Source organism: Pristis pectinata, chromosome 2 (genome assembly GCF_009764475.1).
Source record: "Pristis pectinata isolate sPriPec2 chromosome 2, sPriPec2.1.pri, whole genome shotgun sequence".
Lineage (NCBI taxonomy): Eukaryota > Metazoa > Chordata > Chondrichthyes > Rhinopristiformes > Pristidae > Pristis > Pristis pectinata.
The window spans coordinates 99,934,191-99,951,637 of NC_067406.1; the positions used below are offsets into that span (position 1 = coordinate 99,934,191).

Genomic DNA, 17,447 nt, shown 5'->3' on the forward strand with positions numbered 1-17,447 from the left:
TACTGATGCACTTTTAAAATTCACATATTGCCGTTGTTTTTATCCTAGGCTTCCAACGCAGAAGAAGTTACTAATAGACCATTACCTGTAAAACAAAATCACTTTCGATATTAGGAGCAGAATCGCAAATAAAAGTTGGACCTGGGCACTGCCTTGGCGACGGGTGGAGGACGCGGAGCATTGTGGGGTATTGGAGGAGGCTGTTTTGCGGGATGCGCCGCCCCTCCTGTCTTCCCCTGGAGCTGCTTGGGAGGGTCGCACACACATTCACGCAGAGTGCTAGCAGTGCCTGCGGGCGGCAGCAGTAGGCAGGCGGGCACTCCCTCGGTGACACGGGCGGCGCATTGAATGGGGACAATGGAACGGCGGTAGAATGGACAACAATCGCGCTCGTTCCTGAGTGGAACGGGCAACAATCGCGCGCGTTCCACAGTGGAATGGTGCAGGGCGCCGTGTTCGCTTTGCGCACTCGGCAACAGGCGGAGACAATGGAGATACAGCAGATGTGAGTGTGTTGTGCCGCCCGCGGCGTGGGCTCCGCCACCAGGCAGGGCAAGGGGCGGGCAGGCGAGGCGAACAGCCGGGAGAGGTACCGGGAATCCTTGCGTTGGAACAACAGGTGGCTCCTCCAGCCGGGGGAGACCCTGGTTAGGGAGAGACGCGTGGACTTCGGCTGTGAAGGAGCGGGCTTTTAAATGTGAAGGGATCTGGAGGCGAGTGGGGATTGGGGAAGAGTAGGCTGGTTTACTAGTGGAATGGTAATGTGATTGTCTTAAGATTTTTAGGAATTTTGTGTTAAGTGTATGGGAGAAGATGAAGAGAGGTAAAATTGAGGTTAGACTGAAGGGTCAATTCCACTGGAAATTTGATTTTGTATTTGGTTCAGGACACTTCTCCGTGGATGTACAGCAGCCGTTGCTATGGTGAATATTCTGTTGCACATGCATAGTTCTGTTTGTTGGACAGTATGTGAAGGGTTATAAACTAAAATTGGAATCAAATTTGGGATACAGGGTTAAGAATTTAGTTCTTTTTTTTAAAGCCCGCTGTATAACCCGATTTATAAGTGCAACGAAACAATGACGTTTCAATAAGGGCGCACCTTTTTGGGAGAAGATTATTTTTATACAGGACTGTATTATGTGTTTTTATTTGCAATGTTGATATTAGCATTTGAGAATATTATAATTTGATATACCTGGACTTTGAATATTCGCTCTTAATTTCAGTATGATTTGTTTATCCTGTCTTTTTGAGGCATGTTCGAAAGAAACACGTGTACAGCCTGAACTTTGAAGAATTGGTGGAAGCAATTTGAGAAGTTATAATACAGAAAGAATATCGGCATAATTATATCTATTGTATGATTATTTTCCCACCATACCAAACGTTTTATACTTCATGATATAATTTGTTTTGCTACCTACCTATATGCCTATCTTTTTAAAAAAATGTATGGTTAATATCCTATACATTCACAGTTCTGTAATGACCTAGCTTTGATCTCTGAATTGAGTAGTATGATCTTGGCCTCAATTATTGGAGACAGTGGGGAGATTGTGGAAGGGAATGTTCTGAATGATTTATTTTTGTGATCTTCACTTAAGGGCAAAACTGTAGAGTTTTTATTCCTAACTCTGGTCCTTTTAACCTTGGATGGAAGTACTTCTGCATGGATGTTGTCTCATAGGGAATGCAAGACCATCATCATCATCATCATCCTCCTCCTCCTCCTCCTCCTCCTCCTCCACCTTTCACTCCTCCAGTGGTCTGCCAACACTCATCAGTTAGGCTCCATTTGTTTTTCCCAAAAATGGTCATCTTGTGACATGATTAAAGTGGAAGAGAGCAACAAATAGAATTCTGAAAATGTAATTTCTAAAATTCTGTATGTTAGAGATATCTTGTGATCTGAAACAATTCTCCATGGTTACATGGAGATGAGTTTTTTGGACTTTAGGAAGGGAATGAATTTTCATTAAGCATTTTTTAGTTTTATTGGTTGCAATTTGTGTATACCAAGATCAATCTCGTTACTTCACTTTGTGATTTGAAAAAAAATAGCTGAATATGAAAATGAACTCTCATCCCATCCCAATTTAAGAAGAATTTTTCAGGATGTGGATCTGTGTTTGTATGGCTTTTCATGATCTTGCCCACAAGGCTTGGGCTTTTTGTTTTGTCTGGGGGTGGGCGGAAACTGAATGTCTGACTGCTTTCATTCTTCCCTCGCATCTTGGTTGCTAGTTAGTCCCTTAACACCAACACTACTTTCCTTGCCATCTCTTTAAGATTAAATAACTGAAATGTGTCAGCCGGGTATCAAATGTGTAAAAATTCTGTTTTGACAGGAATTACTCCCTTACAAGTCATTGGGAACTGCTTTCTACATTATAGATGTGACTTGATGTTTGCAATTGAAGGGATTTTAACATGCTATTAATTTGGTATGAATTGATTTTGGACATTGATATAAAAGTATCTTAGCTTTGTAATTGGATCCCAATGTAACTTGCAAGTGACCTGAAGCAAGGATATGTTAAGAGTATCCCTGCTACATATAACCAGAATGATCTGTATCTGTACTGGATGCAATAGAAATCCATAGTAGTGTCAAATCACATGGAGTCCATTTGGGTTCATTGTATACAAAGTATTCAACTAATTTAATTTCTGCTATTATAATCTCACTTGCTATTTCAAAATGTTAGGTATGTAGCATAGGACTGGAATACATACAGTGCGTAATTGCAAGATCCAGATGGCAGGAAAACTTGGGTATCTTGGCTGGGCATCATGTTGAGGCTAGTATCAGTAGTATACCTGCAGCCAAATATAGATTTCATTTTAGTGTGACGTGCTTAATGTAACCATTTGTATGCAGAAGAACAAAACCACAGATGGACTGGAGCTTAGAGTTCATATTGGTTGGTTAGGCTTAAATGCCTACATGGCCTTATAGGTAAAGACTCTTCTGAAGGAAGGGTCATTAATTTTTTTTTTCCTCCTAAAAGGAAGTAAGTTTAAAATCTTAAATGATGTTCAGTTGTAAAATTTGAACGTGATTAATTCCATATTAGTGTAATTCTGAGAATATATTCAGAAAAATTATTGGTTGTATTATTGGCAGCACAGTCCAGCAACTAGTAGAGCCGCTACCTCACAGCGCCAAAAACCCAGGTTCAATTCCTGACCTTGGTACTGTCTGTGTGGAGTTTGCACATTCTTCCCATGACTATGGGTTTTCGCTGGATACTCTGGTTTCCTCTTGGATCATTAAAAAAAAGTGAGATTTGGAAGATTAATTGGCTTCTGCAAATCGTGCCTGTGATGCAGGTGAGTGGTAGAACTGGGGGGAGTTGATGAGAATGTGGGGATAATAACAAATGGGATGAGTGTAAATGGCTAGTTGATACTCTGGGCCTGTTTAAGTGCTGCATCTCTGACTTGTGACCTGCTGTTTTTCTTTCTGCTGTTCTCTGTGGACCATTTTTCTGATCTCATGGTTTAATTTCACCCATGTGTTAATATTTTCAACTTCCAATAGCATAAGAACATAAATTGGGGGATGATGATGTTTGCATGTTGTACCTGTTTTACTTTACATGTTCTTTCTCCTTTTTGGCGGCTTGTGGATTTGTCAAGTAGTTTCCTACATTTATGCTTTGAAGTATTTGTATTCAAACTTGACTAATTGACAGAGATCTACCATCTGATTCAGAATGTTGTAGACTCAAACCCACTCCATGACTTGGAGTCATAGAGTTATACAGCACAGAAACTGACCCTTCAGCCCAACTCATCCATGCCGACTAAGATGCCCATCTAAGCTAGTCCCATTTTTGCCTGTGTTTGGCCCATATCCTTTCTAAACACTTCCTATCCATGTACCTGTCCAAACGTTGTTTATATCTTGTTATTGTACTTGCCTCAACCACTTTCTCTGGCAGCTCATTCCATATAGACACCACCCTCTGTGTGAAGAAGTTGTCCTTTGGGTCCCTTTTAAACCTTTCCCCTCTTTTCTTGAATATTCAACATATTGTGAGTCCTTCACTCGTTGTCAACTTTTTTGGCTTGGAATGTTAACCAAGGCTTAATTTGGATCACTGTTTATGTGGAAATAATTCCAAGCCAATGCAATTAAATTAATTTTCATGTTAGCATAACAGTGATCAACAGTGCTCATTGATGCTGTCGGATAAGTGAGACGGTAATGTGAGAATATGTGTATGCAGATAAGCCCAGAAGTCTGAAATTTGTGGACCAAGTCATCCTTTATTTTTTCCCCTTCTCAGTCCATACAATCGTATACCTTGAAATGAGATTTGGCATCAGTGATGTAAGAATGAGATACACCTCAGTACTAACATCGGAGGACGTTTTGTTTCTGCTACCCGTGAGCAGATAATGGAGAGCAAGGAAAGAGACTTAAAAAGCAGGACTTCCTGAGATTACTATCTTTTTATTACTTCCATTGCCATGTGATAACAAGCACAGGAATAAGAAGATAAAGGAAAGTGTGATTGGAGGGAGGGCTTTAGATTTCTGAGAATCAAAAATAAAATGCAGATGCTGGAAATCTGGAACAAAATCAAAAAATGCAGGAAACATTCAAGAGGTTAGGCTGCGTCTGTGGAAAGAGAAGCAGACTAAATGTTTCACGTCAACATCTCTTTGGAATTGGGAAAGGGAAGAAAACAAGTTGTTTTAATTTGCGGAGAAGATGAAGAGAGGAATAGATAGGACAAAAGGAATATATGCGATACGGTGAAGCTAGGTCCAAAAGGCTTAATGGGAACAGTTAGATGATGATTACACTTTTTTTATGTTGCTTATAGTAGAAACGTGGGATGTACCCAGAACCCTGCTATTAGCCACACATAACACAGACAAAGCTGTGTTATCACCATCTAACCGCCCCCCCCCCCCCCCCCCCCCCCCAGCCCACTTTTAGCCTGGCATTTGACCCATCATTAGATATGATATTGCCTTTGGTAGTGATGAGCACATTGAAGAGAAATTGGTCAAAGTTAGAAAAGTAGTAATTGGAATAAAAAGGCAACAGAAACAAAGACAAAAAGCAAAAGCAGTGAAAACATTTGCAACAATATAGATTACATGGCTGCTGGATGGCCAAAGCTGGGATGTGAATGTATAGGGATGGTTGGCATGTAGGAAGGACACGTAAAAAGGAGGTGGATTTGAGTCTTTACTAAGGTACAATATTAGTGTAACATTGAGAAATTATCTTGGCAGAATTGGAACTAGTTTGGTTTGAGCTAAGGAACAGAATAGGGCAGGAAATGTTGATGGGTGTTATTTATAAGCTGCCAAAAGCCTGATCTAATATTGAGCAATGTATGAAGCAGGATATAGAGCAGCTTATTTACAAAAAAAAAGTTCCTTTTAATGTACAGAAATCAAACAGCAAAAGTGGTCCATCTATCACTGACCAGAGCAATTAAAGACAGTATTAATTCCAAGGAAGTGGCTTACAAGAAATTGTAGTAGGCCTGAGGTTTGGGAACATTTTTGAACACTGCAAAGGTGGACCAAGAAACTAATAAAGATTAGGAGAGTAAACTAGCAAAAAAACTTAAAACAGTGTTGTAAGTGTTTCTATAGATGTTTAAAGAGGGAAAAGACCAGCAAATATGGGGCCCTTGCAGGTAGAGATGGGGAATTTATAATGGGAAAGAAGTGTCAAAGGGATTAAACAACCACTCCTCCTGGAAGAAGTTACAAAAAACCTTCCTAGAAGTACCAGAGATCCAAGGACCTAATGTGAATATAGAACTGAAAGGAAAAGGTATTAGTGAAAAAAGCAGAGCTGTGTGAGTGGGTAAGGACATGGTAAATGTAATATAACACAGAAAAATGTGATTACCAGTTTGCATAAAGCAGAAGAGCAGTGATTTTTTTAAATAGTGAAAGATCAGGTAGTGTTGATGTTCAAAAGGACCTGGAGGCCCTTGTACACAACTCATTGATAACTGATATGAAGCAAGTTGTTTTGGGGGGGTGGGTGGGTGTGGTTGGGAGTTGTCACACGTCAGTTGCATAGGCCCTTGGTGAGACTACACCTGGAGTATTGTGTAACATTTTGGTCTAATCTTGCCATGGAGGGCAGTGAAGAATCACTAGACTGGTTCCCACTATGGTGGACTTGCTGTATAGAGAAAGTGAGTAGACTGGGATTGTATACCTCAGACTTTGCAAGAATGAGAGGTGATCTCATTGACACGTAAAGCATTAAAGAGCTTCACAGGCTGGATGTTGGGCTGACTGAGGCCTGGCAGATGGGTCTGGATCCTGGGAATTTTGGTCCTGGAGTAAGAGTGGCCATTTAGGACAGCTATGAAAAGAAATTTCTTCATGCAGTGGTTGGTGAATATTTGGAATTGTCTATCCCAAAGGGCTCTGGAGGAAAATGTAGAAAAATGGTGTTGAGGTAGAACGATAGTGAGGTAAGCTTAAAGGGCCAAATGACCTACTCTTGTATTATGTTCCTATGGAAGGAGAGTGATCTGAAATGTGAGCTCTGTTTCTTCACAGATGTTTCCTAAGTACTGAGTATTTCTAGCATTTTTTATTTTTATTTCCAATTTCTAGCTTCTGAAATATTTTCCTTTTCAGTGGTCAAATTCCATCTTGGCAAGTAAAGATGGTGTAATTTATCTGAGGTGTGATTTATTGTCTATGTCTTTATTTTGTGTATATATATTTTTTAAAAAAATGAGGAAAAACTAAACACATCTTGCAGAAGATGTGGGAAGGGATATGCTTGACTTAATCTTCATTATAACTCCAAATATTGCTTTTGTTATTCCACAAACTGATTTTTTTCTTACTTTTTTTTCACTTTGTCAAGTACAAAAGGACTTGGGTTGGCAATCATATCTTGCTCCTCTGTAATTTGTATGTTTTACTCGATGTACTCTAGTGTGGGCAGTTTGGACAGTGTGGGATGCTTGTAAAATGATGTATGTGAGTGCATCCATTTTCAAGCTGAATATTTGAATTGGCCATTTCTAACATGGTGTTATGATAGTTTAATATTTTGAAGTTGTTGCTTCACTTCTCACACAGATAAATCAATTTTATGTAGAAGTGAGACAAAATAATGATGGTACTTTAAATATTTGCAATTTTGTGGTACTTTTAGTTACAATATAATTTGCAGGTGGCTTTATTTACAAAGCAGGTGCAAATATTCTATACAATATGCTCAAGTTTTGTAGAGAACGAAACAACAGTTTGTTTCAACTGGCTGCCACTTTGACCTGAAGTGGAAAGAAGTAGGGACTGTATCACTTTAAGCAGTACAGAAATGGGGGAAGAGAACGAGGACAGTGTGGTATGGAAGGCAGGACTGATTAAATCATAAAAGGATATTAATGCAAAATAAAAGAATGGTAATAATGAAACAAAACTTGGGGTTATCAGAATATTTGTCAACAACAACTGCGCCCCGCCCAAAAAAAAACTGGGAATAGTGGGTTGCTTGTAAAGTGATGTATGAGTGTCTCTCAGGGTTGAACTCTGTGTTGACCGCTGCAGAGGTTGCATATGGTGCTGTTGCTGGGGCTTTGCAGTGCTTCCTTGCAATAAGTTGGAGTGGGACAGGATTAATGGCAAGCATTTGGAAGTTTGGGTTTACACTTGTGGACTGAACAGAAATGTTCAGCAAAGTGTGATCACCCATTCTTTGTTTAGGGGTGAATTATGATAGAAGATGCAGTAGAAATAGCAGCTTTCATTAAAGATCACTGTTGCTGTCACCATCAAGATTGCCTCAATGGATATCTGTAATAGAAAAGCACTTGATACTGAAACCAACAATATTAAAGAGGAGGGCTTTGTGGTGACTTTTCATGTAGCAAACTGCATCAACACATTAGGCTTTGGTAATAAGTGTAAACCTCACCAAATACTGTATAAATATAGGATTATGCCATTAAAGCAAAAATAAGCTAGTCTGGTATCTTGACAGTCCCACTGGTTTGTGGAAAATTAATCTCTAATCACCCTCTGCTCACTATAACATTGGCCAAGGTTGTGATGGAATTCTTTGATCTTGGTGGGATGCAGTCTGGACTTTGACGAGCTATCGTGAGTGACTGCCACATAATACCAATATTCTTGATACCTGTATCACTTGCTCATTAACTCTATTGATGAGGTGATAGTTAGCTGAAATGGATTTGTCTTGCTTTTTGTGGATTGCATATAACCAGACAATTTTGCATGTTGTCTCATAGACACCAGTGTTATAGTTGTACAGCATGGCTAGAGCCATGATTGGTTTTAAAGTCTTTAGCATTACAGTCAGGATGTTGTCGAGGCCCACGTTCTTTGTTGGGACGGACCCTACTGAATAAGCCGCTTGCTTATTTTGTATCCTTTTCTCGCACCCCATGTCTGAGCATCGCAATAAAGGCCTCTGATATCTCACCTATGGTATCTCCCAAGGTTGTGAAAAAAATTGACAAAGAATAGTTTCTGGGATGAGGGATTACAGTTATTGGAGAGGATAGGTTTATTTTTCTATGAAGAGAAGACCAAGGGCAGATTTGATAGAAGTAAATAAAAATAATGAAAAGAATGGATAGAATGGTGTAAGGCTGCTCCCTTTGGCGGAGGACAAGGATAAAATAAAGGGGAGGAGAAGGAAGAGAGAAACAAATGACTGCAGATGCAGGAATCCAGATGAAAAACATGATGCTGGAGGAACTCATCAGGCCGGGCAGCACCCGTGGAGAAAAGCAGGCGGTCAACGTTTCAGATCAGGACCCTTCTTCAGGACTGAAGATTGACATGAGGAAAAACTTCTGTGTAGTGTGTGTGTGTGTGTGTGTGTGTGTGGCTGGAATCTGTAATGTACCGCCTGCAGATGTGTGCAGACTGATTCCATTGCCACCTGCAAGAAGGACTTGGATAAATATGGTGAAGAAATATTTGCAAGCTATGGATAAAGTGCCAGTGGGTGGAACTAGAGAGTCTCTCTGGGAGAGAGCAAGTGCAGACATGATTGGATAAGTTGCCCCTGTGCTATACCCATTCTGTGATTCTATTATCATACTTCCAACAATCAGAGCTATGTGTTCTGTTGCCCACACCAACCACAGCACAGGCCTGATTTAGGCCCTTGTTCACCAGCCATGGTCCCAAAATGCTCTCCTCTCCAATTCCAACCATTTCCATCTTTTGGGGGTGGGGGCAGGCTAACTCCCAACATCTAATACAAATCCACAGGCTCCCACAGCTTTCTTAATTATACTTTATCCAACCCTGCCCCATGCGCATTCCATTCTATTCTCTCAGACTCTTTGCCTCTTGCATTTGCTGCAATGATGAAACATTCTGCACAAGTGCCTTTCTTTAACTGTGGCTTTCCCCACTAGAGTAGACGGAATCCTTGATTGCATTTCATCTATTTCCCGTGCTTCTGCTCTCAACCCTTCTCCTGGGCAGAGAAAGGACTGCCCTTTAGTACATCGAGGTAGTAAAAAGGAATACAGAATATAGTTTTGCACTTAGTGAGAAAGTTCAGTGCAGGTAAACAAAGTGCAAGGACCATGATGAGCTAGATTGAGATCAAGAGTTCTAGCGTATGAGAGGTCTGTTCAACAGACTGATAACAGTAGGATGAAAGCTGTCTCTGACCCTGGTGGCATGTGCTGTCAAGCTTCTGTATCTTCTGCCTGATTGGGGGCGATGAGGGAGAAGAGAGAATGACCTGTGTGGGAGTGGTCCTTGATAATATTGTCTGTTTTCCTGAGGCAGCAGGAAGCGTAGACAGACAATAGAGGGGAAGCCAGTTTGCCTGATGGACTGGGCTGCGTTCATAACACTTTACAATTTCTTGCTGTCTTGGGCAGAGCAGTTGCCATACCAAGTTGTGATGCAGCCAAATAGGATGCTTTCTCTGGTGTATCTATTTAAAAATTGGTAAGAGTTATCGGGGACATACTGAATTTTCTTAGTCTTCAATGTCAAAGTCGAGTTTATTGTCATATGCACGTCTATGTATGCACAGGGGCAATGAAAAACTTACTTGCAGCACATCACAGGCACATAGCATCAGATAAGCAGCATTCACAAGAACTAAATTAAACATAAACACAATTTTTACAAAGAATACAATTGGAACAAAAATGAAGTCCATTTTAGTGTAAAGTGGTTGTAGTGTTGCTAAACTCTGGTGATTAACGTTGTGCTAGTCGGTTCAAGAATCGAATAGTTGAAGGAAAGTAGCTGTTCTTGAACCTGGTGGTGTAGGACTTCAGGCTTCTGATCTCCTGCCCGATGGTAGCAAAAAGAAGATGGTATGACCCAGATGGTGGGAATCTTTGGATGTTGCCTCATTGAGGCAGTGCCTCCTATAGGTATAATGGTGGGGAGGGATGGGCCTGTGATGTATTGGGCAGAGTCCACTACCCCTTGCAGCTTGTGTTTATGTGAATTTGAATTGCTGTACCAAACCACAATGCAACCAGGAAGTAGAAGCACTGGTGTGCTTTTTTTTGGCCATAGTGCCTACATGGCTGGACAAATGGTTGTTGATATTTATACCCAGGAACTTGAAGCTCTCAACCATCTGCACTTCAGCCCCATTGATACAGCCAGGGGTGTGTACTCCACCCTGCTTTCCTGAATTCAATGACCAGCTCCTTTGTTTTGCTGGGTTTACAGTTTCAAAGCAGAGTTGGGGGAAAGGAATAAGGTGTAAGACAAAGACTACATGGAGACAGGTTAAGACAGATCAAGTGATAAGGAGTATGAGTACTGATCATTAGTGTGACATTTTAAAGAACCAGTGAGAAAGGGACATAAGCATGATAATGGGAAATGATGAAAGAGCTGTTTACCTGAAGTTGGGAAACTCTCTTCGTTCCACAAAGTTGCAAAGTACCTAGACGGAAGATGGAATGATGTTCTTTACTTTGGGCCTGACTCTGGCAGTGTGGGAGCCACAGATAGAATAGGAGTGGAATTGAGAACTCGAGTGGTATGCAATGGGAAGTTCAGGATCACCCTGCAGGGCAGTGCTCTGCAAAGTGATCATTCAGTGTTCAATCACTCCAATGTAGAGGAAGCCACATTTTGAACACAATGCAGTAGACTAGGTCAGAAGATGTGCAGGTGAACTATTGCTGCATCTGTAATGATTGGGTACCTGGATGGTGGAAAGGGAAGTGGTGAATGGATGTGTTGATTTTCCTCCAGTTGTGTGGGGAAGTTGCCTTGGGATGGGGAATGGTGGCTGGGGATGGAAGACCAAAGCAGGGAGTCAAAAGTGAGAGCTCCCTGCAAAATGCAGAAAGGAGAGGGGAAGATGTAACTGGTGGTGGGATCATGTTTGAATTGGCAGAAATTGTGGCTTTGTGGGGTGGAAGATGAGTACTAGAGAGCTCCATCCATCTGTGAGCAGAATGTGTGGGGGAAAATGTGGTTTAGATCTCCACCACTATAGGAGAGGGCATGCCACATTTTGGAAACCCTTCTGCTGCCTGACCTGCAGAGTGTTTTCAAGCTAATTCTTGCCTGTTTCCAATTATCACCTACCACCCCCGGTCTCGCCTTCCCTCTAGCCTCTCTTTATACTGGCCATCTTCCCTCTACTCTCAGAACCTGATGCAGGGTAACCATCCGAAACGTTGACTATCCCTTTGCCTCTGCAGATGCGCTTGACCTGCTGAGTTCCTCCAACAGTTTGTCTTTTGATCTGGAACTTGGGGTTGCCCACTTGAGATGGAAGTATGTTGTACTTTTTCTCTTTCAGAAGGTTGAGTCATTGGTAAAGAAAATGGAAGTAGCATCTTTGAATATATTAAACAAGTTGATTCCTACCTGATAAGTAAGAGGGTGAAAGAATGACACAGATGGGAATGTGAGGTTACAATTGGATCAGCCATTATCTTATTAAAAAGGTGGGGAAAGACTCTGTGGCCAAGTGCCATACTCTTCAACTTTGTATATTTGTAATCCTGGAGAAGGATATTGTGAAATATTAAGAAGAGTCTGAAGTGACCTAGACAACAAACAGTAAATTCTGAAGAGGGCATTTAGGGATTCAGAAGCAGGCAAGGTGTATTTGCAAAGATGTGTTCATTCATGGAATGAATAATACATATCGAGTTTGTTTTTATCACACAAACATTTCAAAATGAAAATATCACCCTTGTGTATGGTGCCAAGTGAGGACAGAATGTTTACTGGGTGTGGATGCACTTCATGGGATGACTGCTTTGGATGAATAAACTGTAGAGGTTGGCTGGAATAGCATGGGAATGATTAATTGTGTGCTTGGGCAGGGAAGGCAGTGGTCTGGAGGTGAAGGTAGCAGTCCTTGAGGGCTGGAGAGGATATGGATTTGGTAGATCTGCACAGGTTGGACATGAAGCCAAGCTTGTGAAATAGTTGCTACAGGCCAGAGGCAGTGGTGTGGCAATCAGCAGTGAGATAGTTTGTTGTGGAGGCCAAGGATGATGCCTTTTGATGTGATTGTTAGCTGGAGGAAATTGGAGCATCAAGGATACCTGATAAGTAGCCCATTGTTGTACTGGAATTTCAGTTAAAGGCAAAATCAACATCAAAATCGACAAGAGATCATGTTAAATAAGGGTGAGGTTGTAATGAGCAGAGTAGACAAGTGAGCCAGTATTTTTGAATTTAGAGGTTATTGAACAAAATTTAGAGTGAACAGTATTGAGGGTAATGTACTCTAGTGGATTAAGGATGGTAATGGACAGAAAACAGTGTTTAGAGCGAATGGGGCTTTTTCATGTTGGGATGTTGTGATTAGTGGTGTTGGAACGGGGATCAGACTGGGGCTCTGGCTGTTTATAACTATGTTAATGATTTGGATGAGGGGATCCTGAGAAATGTATACTAATTGGCAGATTATATACTGCAATGTAGCACTATGGGGCCTGAGGAGAATGCAGCAAGGCTTCAGAGGGATAGAGATGGGTTAAGTGAATGGGCAAGCAATGGCAAAAGGCACAAGTTGAAAAATGAGGTCATCCATCTTTTTGGAGGTGGTTTAAAATTTTAGTGGTGAGAGGTAGAACGGTGGTGTTCAGGGGGACCTTGTATAATAAGCAGGTGTAGCAAATTGTTAGGAAGACAAATAGTATGTTGGCCTTAATTGCAAGAGGATTTGAGTATAAGAGTAGAGATATTCTTGCTGCAATTGTTTTGGGCCCTAGGGAGACCATTGTATAGAGATCTGTTCTGCAGACCTGGGAAGAATGAATTAACATAGAGGAAGTACAATGAATGTTCACCAGATTGATTCATGGTGTTTCTCATAAGAGCTTGAAAGCAGACTGTGCTTATACACTTTAGTAGAATGAAAGATGATTTCATTGAAACCTACGAAATTCTTACAGGGCTTAATAAGGTACATGTAGAGTTAGTTTCCTATGGTTAAGGTGTCTAGAACCAGGGATCACAAAATAAGAACAGACAGGGTTGAGAAGAAGTTTATTCACCCAAAGGAGAGTGAATCTTTGGAATCCTCTACCCAAGAGGGCAACAGAGACTTGGCTGAGTACATTCAAGAATGAGATTGATAGTTTTAGATTGTAATGGATCAAGGGGTGAGGGGTTAATGCAGGGAAGAAGCAGGTGAGTTAAAAGGCCTTACTGAATGTGGAGTTGGCATAAGTAGCTGAATGGCCTACTCTTCCATATTTTTGTGTTCTTCTGCTTCCCTATTAGGAAGATGATTTCTGTGAATGTTATAATCAATGCAGAATGTCAGTGGTGAAATTCTGGGATCTAGCTGATAGCATTTGATATATGTCTTGGATGGAAGAAAAATGGAAAATATTTTAATGATGAAGAATATACTTTTTTTTCTTTGTTAAGGTATGTGTTTTAAAGACTTAGATTCTCTTCCATTTCTTCTACTCCCTGGGCAAAAATTGAAATGTAAAATGAATGCAATTTTAAGTTTTTATATGAACAGTTGGAAAAATCGAAACTAGGAGTACCACATCCAATGAGAATAATATCCATGCAACTAAATCCAAATAATTTGATTTTGAGATAAACATTGATTTTCTTCTTGCCAGGAAGAATGACAGGTTATATTTGTAGAGTGTCTTTAACATTGTAAAGATATCTCAGAGTGATTCAGATAAGTTATCAGACAAAATACAGTATTGAGCCACATAGAAGAATTAGGATACATGACCAAAAGCTTGATCAAAGTGGTGGGCTTTAAAGAACAAACTTGGAGGCTGACAAGCGTGGTCCTTGGGCAGCATGGACATGACCAACAATTGTGAGTAATAAATTTAGGGATGTGCAAGAGGCTGGGAACTAGAGAAGAGCAGTGATGAATTAGAGCTGAGCTGTGCATCACTAACTAATTGTGTAGTTTGCTTCTTATTTTTGGATATCAGTTAACAGGTTTTTGCTGGGCAGTAATGCTGATAAAGCTGACCCATTTTAATAGTTTCAGCTAAATCAAGAAATGAGTAAAAAGGTACTGGTCCTGCACTTGAACCGTTTTTTTTGCACTGGCTTGCCACCATGCATAATTGTAGTTTGTTTGGAATAGGTTTCTGCTATATTATGTAATGTCATTCTTTGATCACGATGCCACCCACTTTTTGGGTGGGGGAGAGGGAGTGTTTAAGGGGCTCTGTTAAGGTAATACCAAGCATTTAATTTTGGTGGCTCAGTTTAATTCTTTTGTTTTGAGTTGTTGAATTTCTCTTTTCATATATTACAGCATCTTGTAAAGTATTTCACTAGCTCTGAAGCACTTGGGAGCTCCTGAGGCACTACGTTAATGCACTTTACATACATTTAAAACATTTCTAGGGACTTTTTTCCCCCAAAGTTAGTCTTTTTTTTACTCTACATGAAAACCTAGCAGTAGCATGGTAGTCATTGAAGATGCATATGATAATCAATTTTAATTGTTTGGCTAATCATGTTGTGCCAAAGCTAACTGAACAGTCATGTTTTACCTGTGAACAGATCTGCTCTGAAACAGATAGTTAATCCTAAATTTTGCTTACAGGTGCACAAAATTATGCCAACATAAACGCCATGATCCAAAGGATGATGTTTCTGAGAAACAGTGTCCAGTTACTGTGAATCCTCGTCATATGAAAAAAGCTTTTAAAGTTATGAATGAACTGAGAAGGTATGAACTAAATTAATCTTCTCCATGGCAGCTTGTCTCTGAATATCCACTGTGGTTCTGGGGGTTGAACCAAATTGTAAAGCCTGTAAAGCAAATTACAATTCTATCATCAGGGAATCTGCTGCCAGGTTTACTCCTTAGTACTGTCATGCAGTCATGGAGATATCTATTTTTACTTGTTCCTTTCCCTCCTTCGTGTTACAGTGGCATCTACTCTGATCTATTGGAGGCCTGGAGCTTAGTGAGGAATTAAGAGAATTAGCTCATTGTATGCCACCTAGTTGTGACATTTGTAATCTGAGCAGTTGTCTAGTTTATAAGAAATACAAAATCCTATGCAGTTTTTAAAAATTCAACATAAACTAGTTTGGTGGTGGTTTTAAAGAGGTTATTATTCCCTTGACAATACATTCTTACAAAACATTTCTGCACCAAAATTAAACAGTTTGCTCCAAACAAACTTCCTTCTACCTTTCTGCGTCGGATGATATCATGATATTCTTCTGTTTCCTACTCCTATGTGCTTATCCAGACTCCTTCTAAAAGCAAATATACACTCACCTTATGGTACCGAGTTTCATGATGTGATGACTCCATGGGGATACACGTTTCTTCTCAGTTTCCTTTTGGATTTATTTGTAATTACCTAATTCCGGTCTTGGCAGTGTGAAATTCTCTTCTTGAGGCCTACACTATTAAATCATTCTGTAAACTCAAAGGATTTCTATTAGTTGACCCCCTCAAATATTCTCCCTTTTGAGCCAACAGGGAGTGAAAAGAGCTCCTGTCTTGATAGGTGTAACCCCTCAGTTTTGATATCATTCTCATGAATTCTATTTATCTGTAATAAGTTTTCACATGTGCATCTTGTTAAACAATCTATGAACTTGCAATGTTCTGTTACTTTTTATTTGTGGGAGAAAAGATTCTGTGGTTTATTGCTCTGAGGGTAGGCGATTCTGAGTTGCACTGAGCAGAAACTTTTCCCTCTGCAGAATTGGTTATTTATATCAATCTTTGCAGTTTTTTTTAATATTCTGCATATTACTTGTTAAATGAAGGCCTGATATTTCTCCACAGAGGATCCTACTTGTGTGTGGTAAAGGGACTATCTCAATGATAATGGAATTCAAGGCAAAGGTTAACTGCATCTTGTATGCATGGTTTTGAGTGGGAGAAAAATAAAAAATCTTGCTGACTCATTGTCAAAATAGATTTCAATGACGTCAGAGGTTTTAATGTTCAGATTCCTACTATTTTTCCCTCAACGCCAACTCTTCAGGAAAATTGGAGTTCTTAATATAACAAAAGAAAAGATGATTCTTCTTGTTACTTAGTAGAACAGTTGGCAAGATCTCAAATTTGTGTCAACTGAGTGTCATGTGGGTGTGCCCTTAATGTTCCAGATGTTGCTATACAATGGCATTTTTCTGGGGTTATAGCAGAGAGACTTGATGTGATTGAAATCCATTTTTTTAAAATATCCTGAAGTACAAGTTTCCCCAATGTCCTGGTTGTGGTATTTTGTAAAATTTGAGAATGCTGGAAACACAGCAGATCAATCAGCATCAGAGAAGAGAGCAACAGAGTTGGTGTTCTTGGTGCTTTGTAAAATACAGCTATCAAGTAGTTACTAAGTCATGTTTCTGCATGCAGAAAATAGAAATAGACTGACATTACCTCATGCAATCTTGTGTTTCATTCATCTTAAATTGTGGGAGAAAAATAATTGCCCTGCCCCCTATTGTATTCTGATAAATTTTTGGCATAATTTTCTCCTTGGAAATATTTTGAGTACAATAATCAATTTCTGTATGTTTAGTTTAATTTCCAGACCAAATTCTGAAAGCCACACATGTGCGTTTTTTCCATGCTTGCTAATTCGTATCCAGGAAGCTGCAGGATGGAGTTGATTATAGCATTGGGTTTAATGTTGAACAGTTTCCTCAATTAACCTCCACTCTGCTTTCTTGCAGTCAGAATCTTTTGTGTGATGTAACACTTGTAGCTGAAGATACTGAGATTCCAGCGCACAGAGTCGTTTTGGCAGCCTGCAGTCCATACTTCCATGCAATGTTTACAGGTATTGTAGCACCAGTAATGGTGTGTTTTGTGTGTGATTTGATATGGTCAGTGACACATAGTATTGTTAATTAGGGGATCCAGTGCTCTAGCTCATGCTTTCCCACAATTGTTCCTTTGCTTTTTCTCTCGTGGTAAAATGTTGATGCCAGAATGGAATTTAAATGTTTCCCCAAAGGGAGGAAATGTTTGA

At 40.1% G+C, this 17,447-nt stretch overlaps 1 protein-coding gene across 1 annotated transcript in view; it reads left to right on the forward strand.

Annotated features, from left to right (window-relative positions):
- Window positions 1-254: 254 nt before the first annotated feature.
- The window catches only part of klhl2 (kelch-like family member 2), a 99,606-nt gene continuing 82,413 nt past the window's right edge, over window positions 255-17,447 (forward strand). Inside the window, 3 exon segments of the mRNA XM_052041286.1 lie at window positions 255-505; window positions 15,047-15,172; window positions 17,149-17,255. Of these exon segments, the coding sequence (XP_051897246.1) occupies window positions 438-505; window positions 15,047-15,172; window positions 17,149-17,255 (301 nt within the window). The 5' untranslated portion in view covers window positions 255-437.